Source organism: Trichechus manatus, unplaced genomic scaffold, assembly GCF_000243295.1.
Source record: "Trichechus manatus latirostris isolate Lorelei unplaced genomic scaffold, TriManLat1.0 scaffold00251, whole genome shotgun sequence".
NCBI lineage: Eukaryota > Metazoa > Chordata > Mammalia > Sirenia > Trichechidae > Trichechus > Trichechus manatus.
Window position 1 is genome coordinate 1898879 of NW_004444187.1, and position 15911 is coordinate 1914789.

At 42.4% G+C, this 15911-nt stretch overlaps 2 protein-coding genes across 2 annotated transcripts in view; both read right to left on the reverse strand.

Annotated features, from left to right (window-relative positions):
* Positions 1-1945, reverse strand: part of CAV1 (caveolin 1) — a 59279-nt gene extending 57334 nt beyond the window's left edge. The window contains exons 1-2 of the mRNA XM_004389639.1: positions 1643-1945; positions 100-264 (exon numbers count right to left, since the gene is read on the reverse strand). Coding sequence (XP_004389696.1) covers positions 100-264; positions 1643-1672 — 195 coding nt within the window. The 5' untranslated portion in view covers positions 1673-1945. The remainder of the gene's footprint in view (positions 1-99; positions 265-1642) is intronic.
* Positions 1-15911, reverse strand: part of CAV2 (caveolin 2) — an 85900-nt gene that overhangs the window by 55257 nt on the left and 14732 nt on the right. The window contains exon 4 of the mRNA XM_012559487.2: positions 100-264. The gene's annotated coding sequence lies outside the window, so the exon portion shown is untranslated. The remainder of the gene's footprint in view (positions 1-99; positions 265-15911) is intronic.

Here is a 15911-nt window from a genome sequence, read left to right on the forward strand (position 1 = left end):
TAGAGAAGAACGCACAGGCTGCTTGCCAGGGGTGGGCTGTCCTGGCCCTGACGGCGGCCCCTCGGGGGCGTCACCTCCCCTCTTGCTGCCTCCGCTTACCTTGACCACGTCGTCGTTGAGATGCTTGGGGTCGCGGTTGACCAAGTCGATCTCCTTGGTGTGCGCGTCATACACTTGCTTTTCGTTCACTTCTTCTGCCATGGCCTTGTTGTTGGGCTTGTAGATGTTGCCCTGTTCGCGGATAGGAGCTGTATAGAGATGTCCCTGCGGAAGACGGACCGCCAGGAGGGAGAGGGTGGCACCGGCGGTGGCAAGAGAATTTAAAAAAAGAAAAGCGATAAGAAGCCAACCTAGCAGCGGGGAAATACTCGAGGCTTGAAATCGAACTAATCGCGCCTGCAGCTGCGGCTCCGCGCACAGTCAACTCTTCGGCGCCGCAAGCTTTTTAAGAGGATCCAGGCTAGGACACCACACCCCTCGGTACCAGGCTGGGAGCTCCAGCCTCCCCCACCGCCGCCAGGGGTCAGGGCGAGCCCCGCGGCCGGGTCCGCCCCAGCCCACGCCCCGCGCGCACCCTGCGCGCAGTACCCGGCGGGGACCCCTAGCCGGGAGGGGGCCTCCCAGGTCTCTGACTTCGCTCCAGCCCCTCTCTCCGCCACGCCACCCTCGTCCCCAGTGCTTCACCTGCTCCAATTCCTTTCCCCAGTCCCTCCATAATCCCCTTCTCTCCATAATCCCTTCCAACTTCATCCATATGGTCCATCCTGAACACCCTACCCAAGGAGTCTCCCCATTTTCGTTGGTTCCTGACCGCTTGCACCTGCCCGCGTGCCCCACCCTACTTCTGCCCTCTGTTGACCCCCCTCCCCCACCAAGTTTCCCCCTCCCTCTAGAGTGGTTACAATCCTGCGTCCCCTAGTCTCTGGGCCGAGCCACGTGCCAAAGCCCCCTAGACTCCCCATCCGTGCTACATCTCACCTGCACTCCTCCCCCGACCCACCCTCAGGTAACTCCAAGACTACAGGCCAGTGACTGAACCGCGGCTGCGTTTCGGAAAACGAGTTCTCCACACCCGGGAGGATGCCAAACGTGGGGAGGTGGTTGCAAGGGGTGGTGGTAGTGGCGGAGAGCGGTCTCCAAACACCCCTGCCAGGCGCCAAGATGCAGGAAGAGTTCTTGAGATAGCCCAAGAGCTTTGGAAAGTGCAAACACGGCGCGCGATCCAAGCGCCTGTCCCCAGGCCTGCGGGTAATCGACCTACTCCCTCCCCCAGCGCTCCAGCTCCCCGCCTCGCAACAGGTAGGGGCTGGTCCGTGGGGGTGCCGCGACAAGGGAGCGTTGCAGATGCATCCAGAAAATGCGTTCTCGGGCCGGCAGACCCAACCTCAGGATCCCGACCCTCTTTTCCTCGTTCTCCTATCTCAGGGGCCGCGCTGACCACCACCCCACCCCCACCCCATAGGAAAACATTCCTGGCTCCTCTTCACCTCCCCCGCCCAGGTCCATTCCTTAGCAGTGTCAATGCGCAAGGAGTGCCCCAAAGTCAAGAGAGGGCTGGGTCTGGAAAAGCAGCCGGAATATGTGGAGTAGGCGCAGGTACTCCACGTGCGCCCCGCGCCCCGTGCCCAGGACCGCAGCCTACCTCGGAGTCTACGTATTTGCCCCGAGACATGCTGACCGGTGGCTGAATGAAGGCTCTCAGGAGGCTTCCCCAGGCTGTGATCTAAGGGAACTGAGGAAGGAAGATCTTGTATTGTATAGGGGAAAAAAAGGCGCTGGCGGCGGGCGTTGGCTGGGAGCGCGCCTCCTGGCCGCGCGCCAGGAGCTTGTACTGCTCGCGGTTGGCCGGGACGTGCGCCGCGCCGGGTCTAGGCACATCCCCAAAGTTCTGGCAGCAGAGGGCGGGGAGGGCCTGCAGCGAGCGGAGAGCGAGTGGGAAAGCTTTGCGCCCGCAATGGGCTGTTTGCGCAGATGTTTTAAACCTGGGGCAACATTTTCCTAGCTCTGAGCCACCAAGAGGCATCCTGAGGAGAGCGAATGCTTTCGCAGTGCATCATTCCAGCAGGGGTGGGGGTGCACGAAGCCGACCGGCCTGAAGAGATGCCCAGTATGGGCACCCGAGCCGTCGGAAGGAATTCACCCCTGTTCCAAGCCGTTTTTCCCATCGTCCACGTTTCACTGCTGCCTAAGAAACATGTGTCTCCCCTTTTCATAGAGGAATGGGTGAAAAATGGTTCAGAATCTTTAGGTGCATTTCACAGCGAAACACAAAGAAGGAATTTGTGTGGGTGCGAGTGTGTGTGCTTTTGGTGACACTCGCTTACGTCTAGTCGGTGTGGATAAAAACTTGGATAAACCGGCAGGAACAATTTAATGTTTCACGACCACTTCTGAAATGTTTCCCAAACGCTTTTAAATGAATACAAATGTTTAACGTTTCTTTAATTTTACTACTGATCTTTTCTTGAACAATGAAAATTCATACCAATAGGTTATGCCATATTTATAAAATAGATAAAATATTTAATTGTAGAAATGTTTAATTAAAGCTTGGAGTTTATTACCGGAGAATAATTTAAAAAAAAAAAAAACGTGTTTGGCTGTGAGTTAGGGGAAACTTGGATTCTCTAGTGTTATGGATTGAATCGTGACCGCCCGCGCCAACCCCCGCAAATATGTGTCAACTTGGCTGGACCAAGATTCCCAGTGTTGTGTGATTGTTCACCATTTTGTCATCTGATGTGATTTTCCTTTGTGTTGTAAATCCTACCACTATGATGTTAATGAAGTGGGAATTAGCGGCAGTTATGTTAACGAGGAGGGACTCAATCTACAAGATTAGGCTGTGTTTAAGTCAATCTCTTTTAAGATATAAAAGAGAGACTGGAGCAGAGAGACAGGGGGACCTCATACCACCAATAAACAAGAGACAGGAGAACAGCGCGTCTTTTGGACACCGAGTCCCTGCGCTCAGAAGTTCCTAGACCAAGGGAAGATTGATGACAAGAACCTTGCCCCAGAACCGATAGAGAGAGAAAGCCTTCTCCTGGAGCTGGAACCCTGAATTCGGACTTCTAGCCTACTAGATTGAGAGAATAAACTTGTTTGTTAAAGCCATCCACTTGTGATATTTGTGTTACAGCAGCACTAGATAACTGAGACACCTAGTAATTGACTAGGGTATTTTTAAAAACTTGTCAGCAATTAAAACATTTTATCTATCCCTGAATTGGGGCTTCTTTCTTTACCTTATCGTAAGCAGCACAAGATGAATTAAGCTACTCATCATTTTATTTTTTGACTATAATAAGACAGGAAATTCACTCTCCAAAAATGGAAAGAACTTTTTCCCTAAGGTTTCATAGGTAATTAAAAGTCAATTACATACATATATATTTACTTCAAGTGATAATTGACATATATATATGACAATTATCACTTGAAGTAAAAAAGCTGGGAATGCACCTGAAAGGGCACAGGTTAATTAAAAATACTGGCAATCTAGGAGGGAGCAATATAGGATCATAATAGTATAGAAGTAGAATAGAATCATACAGTATAGAAGAGTATAGAATCATAATAGAGTAGATTATCTAGTTGGAGAGTAAAAGATACGAACATATTTAAAACCCATTGCCCTTGAGTCAATTCCACCTTATAGTCGTATAAGGACAGAGTAGAACTGCCCCATAGAGTTTCCAAGGAGCTCCTGGTCGATTTGAACTGCTGACCTTTTGATTAGTAGCCATAGCACTTAACCACTATGCCACCAGGGTTTCCAAACATATTAAAAGGAAACCATAAAGGACAGGCTATTGATGGTAGCAAAAAGGTAATAACAATTTTTGATAAAAAAGATCAGTTTCAACCAGGAGTGCCAAGGAAAGTGTCACCAATGTTGGTATGACTTTCAGTATGCTGGATATTCATCACTAGAAGACTAAAGATCTTTTAAAAGTTTGATTTTCTTCATTTTATTTCTGCCAAATTGCCTCTCTAAATTCTTTGAACAAATTGTGTGTTAACAAACATGATATGCTAGAAAAAGATGGTGCCAGGTTTAGTATGTTGTGTAGTGCCTAGTCCACCTCTAATGATTACTGTTGGTTTAATTCTTCCTTCATAAATATTTGCTGTAAAACAGCTGGAGTTATGTTCTATGGAAAAATGTCCAAAGCATTTCCCATCTATTGTTATTCAGTCTTCAGCTGCGGATGAGTAACCTTGACCATGGAAAAAAAATATCAACAGAAACATGGAGACAGCTTGTCCTGCATTCCAGCAAGGAAAGGACTTTCTGGAGGGGCTGGTGAGTGAATGCTTAACCAGTACTCTGCTGAGGGAAAACCAAGCCTCCTGGGGAAGTCCATGGAGAAGGTGAATAAATAGCAATCATGATGATCAGTGAGGCGTTGTCAATGCCCAAATGAATTCCTGATGAGAGGAAACACCACAAACTCTTTATTAACCTGCCTCAACAAGAAGCTGGCATCAGAGAGAAACAGATCTTACTCTGCTTATAATAGCAAACTTTGAGTAATAGCTCCACCTTTATGAGAAAGAAAAGATGAAGAAGAATATTGTTAGCACAATTTGAAATGAATAGATGATATAAAAAATAAAAATATTATTTCTTTGATACTCACGCAGATAACTGTATGCTTGGAGGCAAGTTAATAGCTTTCTCCAAATCATTTACTAAGAACTGGGTAGATGGCAACTCATTTCCCACTACTTTTTTTTTTTTTTAGAAGTAGCATTAAAGGTCAGCTCATGTATCAAAGTTTATGAGAAAAGTATAAGGGACACAGGTCAGCTAGTCCAACCATCCTAGAGATGAGGAAAATGGTATTTAAATATGTTAAATTGTTTGTTCTTTAGAAGGTTTATTGGGTAATGAAACATTTTAAAGTTGATAAATGACCACAGCAGCAGTTAACTAATGGACGTATTTGACTGTATTTAAGTAGTATGGTAGTATAAATTTGACTATATTTAAGTAGTATAGGCAGGGCCTACTCAGGGCAAAATTGTGAAGTGAAGTTAGTTGCACTTGGTGTTCTCTCATCTCCTTCTCTGTGCCCCCCTTTCCGCTGGCATGACTTCCTCTTCCCATGTTTACCATCCCAAGTCCTTTTTTACTTTCCGGCCAGGTGCCATGGAGTTGACTCCTACTCATGGCAACCCATGTGTATCAGGGTAGAAATGTGCTCCATAGGGTTTTCAACGGCTGATTTTTTCGAAATAGATCACCAGGCCTTTTTTCCAAGGCACCTCCAGGTATACTCAAATTTCCAACCTTTTAGTTAGCAGCTGAGTGCCCGTAACTGTTTGCATCACTCCTACCTTCAGCTAGCTTTATCTAATTCCCACTCCAGGATTAGGTGACAAGGAGTCCAAGTTTTGACCACTTACAGTGATATTAGTAGTTTTAAGAGACAGGTTTCTTTCCAATACTTCCCAACACCCAGAAGCCTGAGACTCCCCAAATATATCTTTGTCAATTAGTTCAGAAAAGGGATTATAACCTGGGTTATACTAGGGGTTATCATCTGGAATGATATAAAACACCTTTAATAACCAGTATGGCAGAGCCATCGACCAGTCATTCCAGACTGCAGCTGTCTTGGAGTCCTGCTGGCCAGACATTAGCCCTTCCTTTAGTTACTGGATCATGGAGTGTGGGGCTTAGGAGAAGGGCTAGTGGGGAGGGGTGCATTTTGGAGCAGTGACTATTTACATGAAGGCACATAAATTTGTCGATATTTTTACAACCTGTATTCAGCTGAATCTTCACTCTGTTTGTCACCATCACCACCCCACATACCTTCCCCCATTCTTCATTCCACCCCTCCTCCTCCCCTCCTCTTGAATTCCATTGAAGCCTTCTTACCATACCTACCCATTTTATAGTGGGAAAAGCTGGTTTTCTAGGGGAAGCCTTGTCACACTCTTTAACCTTTTCTATCCTTATTCAAAGGATCCCTGGTGATGCAGTGGTTTAGCGCTTGGCTTGGCTGCTAACCAAAAGGTGGGCGGCTCAAACGCACCAGAGGCTGTTCGGGAGACAGATGTGGCAGTGGGCTTCCGTAAAGATTACAGCCTAGGAAACCCTATGCGGCAGTTCTACTCTGTCCTATAGGGTCGCTATGTGTTGGAATCGACTCGATGCCAACAGGTTTTTGGTTACCCTTATTCCTGCTTGAAGGTCTCATAGCATCTGCCTTGGTTTGGGCCTTTCCACTTTGAGTATTTTAAATGATTTTTTTCCTATTTCTCTTCTTAAAAGACATATAAACAACTATTCCTACTAAAAAAAAAATTGAGACAGCTGTGAAAATATTCTTTTCATACTGTTTCTTTAAATTTGCTTCATTTTCCTTATGTGTAAAATGGAAAAAAATAATTGACATCTATTCAATAAGGGTGCTGTAGACATTAAAAGAAATGATGCATTTAAAGCACCGAGGATACTGCCTAAATCATAACAGATTCCAGGATTAAGGGGACAAATTCCAGCCCACAAATTCAGGGTTGGAATAAACATATTTTACTTTAAAATATTTTCACTGTAAAATAGTTTAACCATCCAAGATATAGAAAATAGTATAACAAAACCCCACCATCAAGCTTGATCAAATATCATTTTGCCTTATTTGGTTTGGAATTTTTAAAGTGAAAAACATTATAGTCTGTTGCTGTTGAGTTGACTCCAACTCATGGCGACCCCATGTGTGTCAGAGTAGAACTGTGCTCCACAGGGTGTTCAATGGCTGTGACCTTTTGGAAGCAGATCACGAGGCCTTTCTTCTGAGATGTCTCTGGGTGGGCTTGAACCTCCAACCTTTCATTTAGCAGCTGAGTATGTTAACCGTTTGTACTACCCAGGTACTCCAGAAAACATACAGATATTATCAAAGTCCTTGGTGATACATAACTATCTTTTTTCTATAAGGGAACTTAATTTCTTTTACAAATCCCTATTCCTTCAGGTGGCAGAGCCTTCAATTAGTCAATTCCTGTTTTTTTCCATTTTATTGGGGTTGCATCTAAATTCCAGGAACTTATCAACTGCTAAGAAATCTAGGGATGGGTCTGTGGAAGAGAATCTCTTCTTTAGTTGTAATTTTTGACATCTGTTGGTATGTACATCACCCTTTATGTTCTCAGTCATTGGTCCATTCAGGAGACTGCTGCGCTGTCTTTGTGCCCATTCAGTATGCCCCTTAGGACAAGAGACACTTTGTGCTGCTTCTCTCCCTTTCTTGGGGCTCTGTGCCAGTCTGATGAATCTGGACAGGTAGACATGGGAGCCTCCCATTGGTAAGTCTGGTACCTAGAGCAGAATAAATCCCTCTGCCCTGCCATGGGGCAGGGACACTCCAGGCTCAACTCCATGGGCCCCATCTAGAAACAGGAGGTACAAGTATCTCTGCTCTTAGATCCTCCTAACTTATCTGAGCCCGGTGCTTAGGGACACGTGTCTAAATTTACTTTGCTTCTTTTCTCAATTTCCTCGCTCTTGAGCAGGATATGTTGCTCTTATATCACCCAGTGATTTTTTTGTTGTTGTTAAAGAACCATCACAATACTTATTCTGTATGTCTGCAGTACCCAAATTCCTCTTCATTTCCAAGGACAGAATTCTATACCGATTGCATGAAATAATGACTTCATTTCTGCTTAGTGGCTGGCTGTTCACGCACAGCCCTCAAGGTCAAGGCTCAAAGAAGTCTGTGACTATCATTACTACTATGCCCTTGCTGTATTCTTTGCTGTTTACTTTCATTCATTTCCTTGGTTTAATCAATCTCCAGACCAAGTCAGCTTCTATTTCACATTTTTAAGGAGTATGGTACATCAGGCTTTGAATTAATCTATGAGAATAAAATGAAAAGATAATTGTATTATCTTTTATTTTGTCAAAGATTAAAGACTCTTTTTAATCTCATTTCCTTGATATAAAATTATTTTTTATAAAAAAAACCCATTGCCGTCAAGTCAATTCCAACTCATAGGAACCCTATAGGACAGAGTAGAACCACCCCATAGAGTTTCCAAGGATCGCCTGGTGGATTTGAACTGCCGATCTTTTGGTTAGCAGCTGTGGCTCTTAACCACTATGCCACCATGCCCAGAATTTGTCCTTTATGCATGAGGGTGGATAGACAGTGGAAAGCTCCAGAGGGAACTAGAAAAGGACATCAGTAAACATTTCAAAAGTTTGATCCTTCGCTAGTTTTCCTCCTTTTCCCTTCAATCAAATCCTGCTGAGATTTTGTCAATAACATCTGTAAGATCTGTCTGGTATCTCTGTATTGTAGACACACCCTCAAACTCAAATTCCACTTACATAATTTTAGAACTTCTGCCAATATTTATACTTCATTTATCTCCTTTCATTAAGGGTTTTATCCTTCTAATTAACTCAGACTTCTACTGGTAGGGGAATAATGTTTGATTTTTACCTTTTACCATGTCAGCTTACCTCACAGTTTCCTGATCAAATGTTTTGCTAAATCAATTTGACTAGTTATTTAATATGATTGAAGTAAGGTTAATCTTGGGGAAAACTTTTGATTAGCTAATCTTGTGTAGGAAGTGCAATTCTTTTGTGTCCTAACAAAAACGGGTGGTGGTATAGCCGTATTGTAATTATCAGATCAGCACAAATATGACTTTACAACTATGTCTAAATTATACCAGAGGAGCTAATTGAAAGCAGCAAAGGAAGTAAGCTAAAGTTGTTTTTTGGTCATCGTATAACCAACACAAATATTTTAAAACTGAATTTATGGAGTGTATCAATCAATTATTGCTACAATAATGCTGCACAGATAAACCTCTGAAAAACTCCATGGCTCTAGGAAACAACCGTTTATTGTCACAGATCTATGGGTCAGCTGGGGCTTGGCTGATCTAGGCTGGGAGAGTTCTGATTCTCATTGCAGGTCTGGGGTGGCTCTACTTCACAGGCATCTCATCCTACTTGGATCAGTGGGCTAGTCAGTGGCATGCTCTTCTCATACCCCAAGAAGTAGGAGAGGCACAAGAGGTCAAGAAAAAATATATAAGACCTATACAAGACTAAACTTGAACTGGCACACTGTCACTTCTGCCCCATTCTCTTGGCCAAAGCAAGTTACATGGCCTAGCCCAGGGTCAGGGGGTTGAGAAGTAAACTCCACCAACAACGAGGCAATGAATGCAGGGAGATACAAAGAACCCAATGAATGTTAAATGTGTGTGGTCATTAGGGACTTATTTGGCTTTCAGTTTTCCAACTTTTAATCCAATTTCTGATATATCCCGCTTTTGCTCTTTTATTTCATTCTCAGAAAGTTTTATACAGCGTATTAAAAGTCTTTCTATCAAACAGCTGGTAAGCAAAAAGTCCCTTAATCTTAAATTAAACACAAACTTATAAGAAGATCCTCAAATATGATGCCTGACCAGGGGACATTAGATAGTGGGATTTTTGGCGGGTCACTGGCTCCATTCTCTTACCTTAAACCAGAAAGTTTTTTTTTTTCCCCCCAAAGCAGTTGAAAATTTATTCTACTTTCAAAAAGTTCGGCCATCACCTTGCCTCAGAAATCTTGTCTGGTGAAACCTAGAGAAAAGATTGGTTCTGGATAGCTGAGTTTTTCAAGTGCCAAAACTTTGTATTTCAGTATTTTTCTGACAATACCACTCTTTTAAAAATGTATGTTTCTCCTCTCTGCATTTTAAAAGAGAGTTTGCTGAGCACAGGTGTGCTCAAATTTCAGTAGTGTATTGAAAGTTCTGGAGTCTTCTTCCAGGTATAACCCTGTCATCTTTTTAATGAATCTCTGTGGAGACACTACCTGAAGCCAGATTTCAAAAATAAGCTTCCAGTTCCAGAAACTTCCTGAATAGTCCCACTAGTATTTGTGCTATGGAGCCCTGGCGTCGCAATGGTTAAGCACTCAGCTGCTAACAGAAAGGTCAGCCATTTGAACCTACCCAGCAGCTTCCCAGGAGGAAAGACCTGGAGATTTGCTCTGGTAAAGTTTATAGCCAAGGAAACCCTATGGGGCAGTTCTGCTCTATCCTGTAGGGTTGCTATGAGTTGAAAATGGACTCAACCACACCTGACAACAAAGTATTTGTGCTATAAAGTGCAAAGTGTCATTATTATTATGGATATAGAACTAAATCTGTTGAAACTTATGAAGACATTTGAAAATGTAGCACAATTTTTTCTAAAAGTAGGTATCTCAAAATTTAAGGTCATTTTTTTAAATCTGAAAAATGTTCTTTGAGTTGATATTTTCATTCATGAATTACATTATAAACAAAATCATAAAAGCAATCTGCTTTATCATCACCATGAAAGTAGTAAACCCTAGTGTTCAGAAAATGCTAAATGATAAGCAAACACAAATCACGTTGAGATCTTTTTATTTACACTTGAAGTCCATGAAAATTTCCAGGTTCAGTTAATTATTTTATCATGACGAGATATAAGAATTCAAGCTAGCTGCCGTAAAATGAGGTGATCTACTTACCTGACTATGTTAATAACTGAATTATAATAACCTATTGCCATCCAGTAGATTCTGACTCATGTTGTTGTTGTTAGGTGCCGTCGGGTCGGTTCCCACTCATGGTGACCCTGTGCACAACAGAACAAAACACTGCCTGGTCCTGAGCCATCCTCACAATCGTTGTTACACTTGAGCCCGTTGTTGCAGCCACTGTGTCAATCCATCTCGTTGAGGGTCTTCCTCTTTTTCTCTGCTCCTCTACTTTACCAAGCATGATGTCCTTCTCCAGGGGCTGATCCCTCCTGATAACATGTCCAAAGCATGTGAGACATAGTCTCACCATCCTTGCTTCTAAGGAGCATCCTGGTTGTACTTCTTCCAAGACAGATTTGTTTGTTTTTCTGGCAGTCCATGGTATACTCAATATTCTTCGCCAATACCACAATTCAAAGGCATCAATTCTTCTTTGGTCTTCCTTACTCATCGTCCAGCTTTCGCATGCATATGAGGCAATTGAAAACGCCATGGCTTGGGTCAGGCGCACCTTAGTCTTCAAGGTGACATCTTTGCTTTTCAACACTTTAAAGAGGTCTTTTGCAGCAGATTTGCCCAGTGCAGTGCGTCCTTTGATTTCTTGACTGCTGCTTTTCCATGGGTGTTGACTGTGGATCCAAGTAAAATGAAATCCTTGACAACTTCAATCTTTTCTCCATTTATCATGATGCTGCTTATTGGTCCAGTTGTGAGGATTTTTGTTGTCTTTATGTTGAGGTGTAATCCATACTGAAGGCAATGGTCTTTGATCTTCATCACTAAGTGCTTCAAGTCCTCTTCACTTTCAGCAAGCAAGGTTGTGTCATCTGCATATCTCAGGTTATTAATGAGTCTTCCTCCAATCCTGATGCCCCATTCTTCTTTATATAGTCCATCTTCTTGGATTATTTGCTCAGCATACAGATTGAATAAGTATGGTGAAAGAATACAACCCTGATGCACACCTTTCCTGACTTTAAACCATGTAGTATCCGCTTGTTTTGTTCGAACGACTGCCTCTTGATCTAGGTACAGGTTCCTCATGAGCACAATTAAGTGTTCTTGAATTCTTATTCTTTGCAATGTTATCCATAATTTGTTATGATCCACAAATTCGAATACTCGTAGCCCTACCAAAATAGTTATTCTAGCATTCTTTAAACATAGGAAATTTTAGTCCTAATTAGAGATGATATTAATATAGTCAAGGAATAATGTATTCAGAAAGCATGAAACGAGAAGTAAATAAATGCTTGGCTCATTCTATCACCTGTCGTTGTTGCTGTTAGGTGCCATGGAGTCAATTTCAACTCATAATGACCCCATGTGACAGAGTAGAACTGTCTCATAGGGTTTCCTAGGCTGTAATCTTTATGGGATGAAGCCCTGATGGTGCAGCAGTTGAGCCTCGGCTGCTAACTGAAAGGTTGGCGGCTGGCAGTGGAGTCACTAAGGTTGGTGTCAGCCAGTGCAGTAACTCATGGTGTCACCCCTCTCCCCCCCAAGAATCTCCTACTTTTACCAGACCATACAGAATCCTTAGTAATGTTTTTTGTACTGATGTTACTTGTAAATCATAATTCCAGTATATCACTCCTTCTTTTCTTTTAATTACTACTTCATTCTCAAAAAAGTTGCTGATATAGATTCACAAATACTAATTACCACAATATTGTACTGAAACACCAGAAAATCTGACAAAATCGGTGACTATAAAAATACCAGCGACAGAGAAAACGACAGCATATTCTTGTAGATGAAACTACGATTTGAAACGTCCTTGTGGTTGGGTAATCATGACGGCTCTGACCAGGGCTCCTTAGAAGATTCACAAAGTAAATTACCGTAGAGTTCTAGCCTTGTAGGTATATTGATACACGTAAGCTGGTCTTACAAAAAAAGTTTTTGTTATAACTAACTACAGGGATATTTTTATAAAAAATAATACATTTCTGCTGAAACACTGCAGAAAAATCTTATAGACAGTCCTTTTGGTGTCACCCCCTTTCCCCTCTGACAGTGTCATCTGGTGTGGTCCGCAGCCTGCTCCACCCGCCTAGTGATGCCACCCACCAGCCACGCCTCCTGAGAAAGATGTAGCGATCTGCTTCTGTAAAGATTACAGCCTTGGAAACCCTATGGGGCAGTTCTACACTGTCTTATAGGGTCACCATGACTGGACAGCAACGGTAGTCTTTCTTGTTGTTTTTGTGTGCTTTAGAGTCGATTCTTGGAAGAAGTACAGCCAGAGTGCTCCTTGGAAGCAAGGATGGTGAGACTATGTCTCACATACTTTGGACATGTTGACAGGAGGGATCAGTCCCTGGAGAAGGACATCACGCTTGGTAAAGTAGAGGACCAGAGAAAACGAGGAAGACCCTCAACGAGATGGATTGACACAGTGGCTGCAGCAATGGGCTCAAGTATAACAACGATTGTGGACATGGCTCAGGACCGGACAGTGTTTCTTTCTGCTGTACATAGGGTCACTATGAGTCAGAACTGACTCGATGGCACCTAACAACAACAACAACAACGAGTTGATTCTGACTTATAGCAACCCCATGTGACAGAGTGGAACTGCCCTACAGGGTTTCCAAAGCTGTGATCTTTATGGAAGCTGACTGCCACATCTTTCTTCTAAGGAGCAGCTGGCGGGTGGGAACCACTGACTTTTGACCTTTCAGTTAGCAGCCTAGTGCTTAACCACTGTACCACCAGGGGTCCTTGGGTGATCTTTATGGGATCAGATTGTCGGGTCTTTCTCCCAAAGAGCCGCTAGGTGAGTTTAAACTGCCAACCTTACGGTTAGCAGCCCAGTGCTTAACCATTGCACCACCAGGGCTCCTTATTCTATCACCTAGGTAGATTTTTGTCAATAATAAGGATAGAAATTACAGTCCTACCTAATCCAACATTGAAAAAAATATAACATAGGGCTTGGGTCTAGCAATTTTCCAAAAAACATTGGGGTCAAGTGGTGAACCAGATTACTACATTACATCTATTCGAAAGAAGTAGAATATTTAAATATGCAAACAATGACTACAGTTCCTCCCATTCAATCCAAATGACTTTATGACCACCCTTTAGAAATATGGAACTCGATAAATCTTACCCAATGTATGACTAAACTCAAAAAACCTAATGGAACAACGAAATAATCATATCATATCATATATAATATAATGTATATCTGAGATATTTGTCATATTCTAGTATCCTAGTAGATCTTTTTAAAATATCACATATTTTAACAAATAATTTTTAATAAATAATTTTAATTCTATTTTTACTATAATGAAATGATGAAGAATAAAAATGACATTAGTCCCTGAAAACTACCAGAGAATTATAAGGAGATATTAAACTTCCACATTTTTCTTAAGTTAATGTAAATATTTGGAAGGAGTCCTCCATAAAAGCCCTTTGTTTCACAGTCTACCCAAGTTAGAGCTCCATTATTTAACAAAGGAAATTCTCTTTCCTTTTGGCCCTTTTGCTACTAAATAAACTATTTACCAGGAGTTGCTTTTACCTGGGGGAAATTTATCTCTCGGCCACTCCCTTCAAAGCAATAATGTTAAAATGATAAACATCACACACTTTAAAAAGTATACATGAGTAAATATTTAAGCTCACATTGGCCAATTATTAAATGGTCTGCCTTTATAGAGAAACTTACTTTCTTATTATCACACGACTAGTTGGTTTCTTCTCTAATTCCAGAGAAAATTCATGATTGCAACATCAGCTCTTGCACACACTGGAGGATAGGGTCTAATTCTGCACTCCTGGCTTTGCCTTCAATTTAGCTTACTTCCGAAGGAAGATGTTTTAAAGTAAGTGTGGGCGATTATAGTTAATGGACATCCTGAAGAATCTTCTCATAGGGCCAAACAAGTGATCCCTCTGTCAGTTTCTTCTCCGCCCACTGCTACTTTCTCTTCACCTTTCTTTAGGTCTTACTTAAGCTAATGACTAGAGCCTTGCTACTCAAAGTGTGGTCCAAGGACCCGCAGCATCAGCATCATCACCTAGTAACTTGTTAGAAATTCAGAATCTCAGGCAACCGACTAAGACTTACCAACTCAGAATCTGCATTTTCACAAGACCCCCAAGTGATTTGTGTGCACATTAAACTTTGAGAAGCAGTGATTTAGGGGAAGCTTGAAAATGCACACACTATGAAGCCACTCAAAACGGCCAAAGTTAAACCAGCAAATGCCACGGTCCTATGTAAGAACCTCAGATGAATAAAAAGATAAAAATGCCTTTACATCATTGGAAGAATAGTTCACTGCAGCCTGGATAACCTATAGAGAATCCCTACCCAACAAGAGGAAGCAACATACTATTAAAGAAATATTTGTAAGCAAATTGAAGGAAACATCATTTAAGGGGGAACTCTACAGGCCAATTAGTTGGCCAAGTTTCTTCCAGGGTACTGGCAGTTCTTTCCATTTCTATAAACTGAAGTCTTCTTGGAATGTGAAATCAAGAATTACAAACTGGGCAGCAGCCAAGATGATATTTTCCCTGCTAGAAAGGGCCTGAGCTATATTAAACTCTGCCATTAGCCACACCCAAAAGGTATTGGCCAGAGGCAAGAGTTGAGACAGCATCAGACCCATTAACTTTACAAGAAGACAGAGCAGTTTCTTGGGGCCTGCCTCAGAAAGCAGCCCACACCCATCCTGTCCCTAAGAGTCTCATGCTGGGTGGACTTTTAAGGCCAGGGATTTTCCTTCTTAATTCTGAATAGTTCTTCAACTCTAAGAATCATAAAATCATAGAAACCTTCAAATGAATCCCTAGTTCATCATGCAGCCTAGCCTGGCCTGAGTCTGATCTGTCCAAAATAGATTAATGCTGAGCATTCCCAAAGTTCTTCTGGGAAAAATCAGTTACAATCTTCTTTTTGCATTTTCCTTTGTTTGAACATATTTATAGTTACAATTCTGTGTGTGCCTACTCTAATAAAAAAAATCACTTAAGAGAACACAACTTACCCCTTTTCTCCCTCAGAAATAGTTGTCAAAAACTGTACTTTGCACATTATTTTTTATGTTTCATATGCCTTTCAACCATCTCTAGAACAAATAATCCAACAACTTTGGCACTATTTCAGCCCTGGTGGCGCAGTGATTAAAGCGTTTGACTGCTAACCGGAAGGTTGGTGGCTGGACTCCACCAGCTGCTCCTTCGTAACCCTATGGGGCAGTTCTACTCTGCCCTGTAGGGTCGCTATGAGTCGGAATTGACTCCAAGGCAATGGGTTTGGTTGTTGTTGTTTTTTCTTTTGGAATGTCCAAATTGTTAATTACCACAGGATCTGCCTCTTGTCTAAATAAAACATGTATAAAT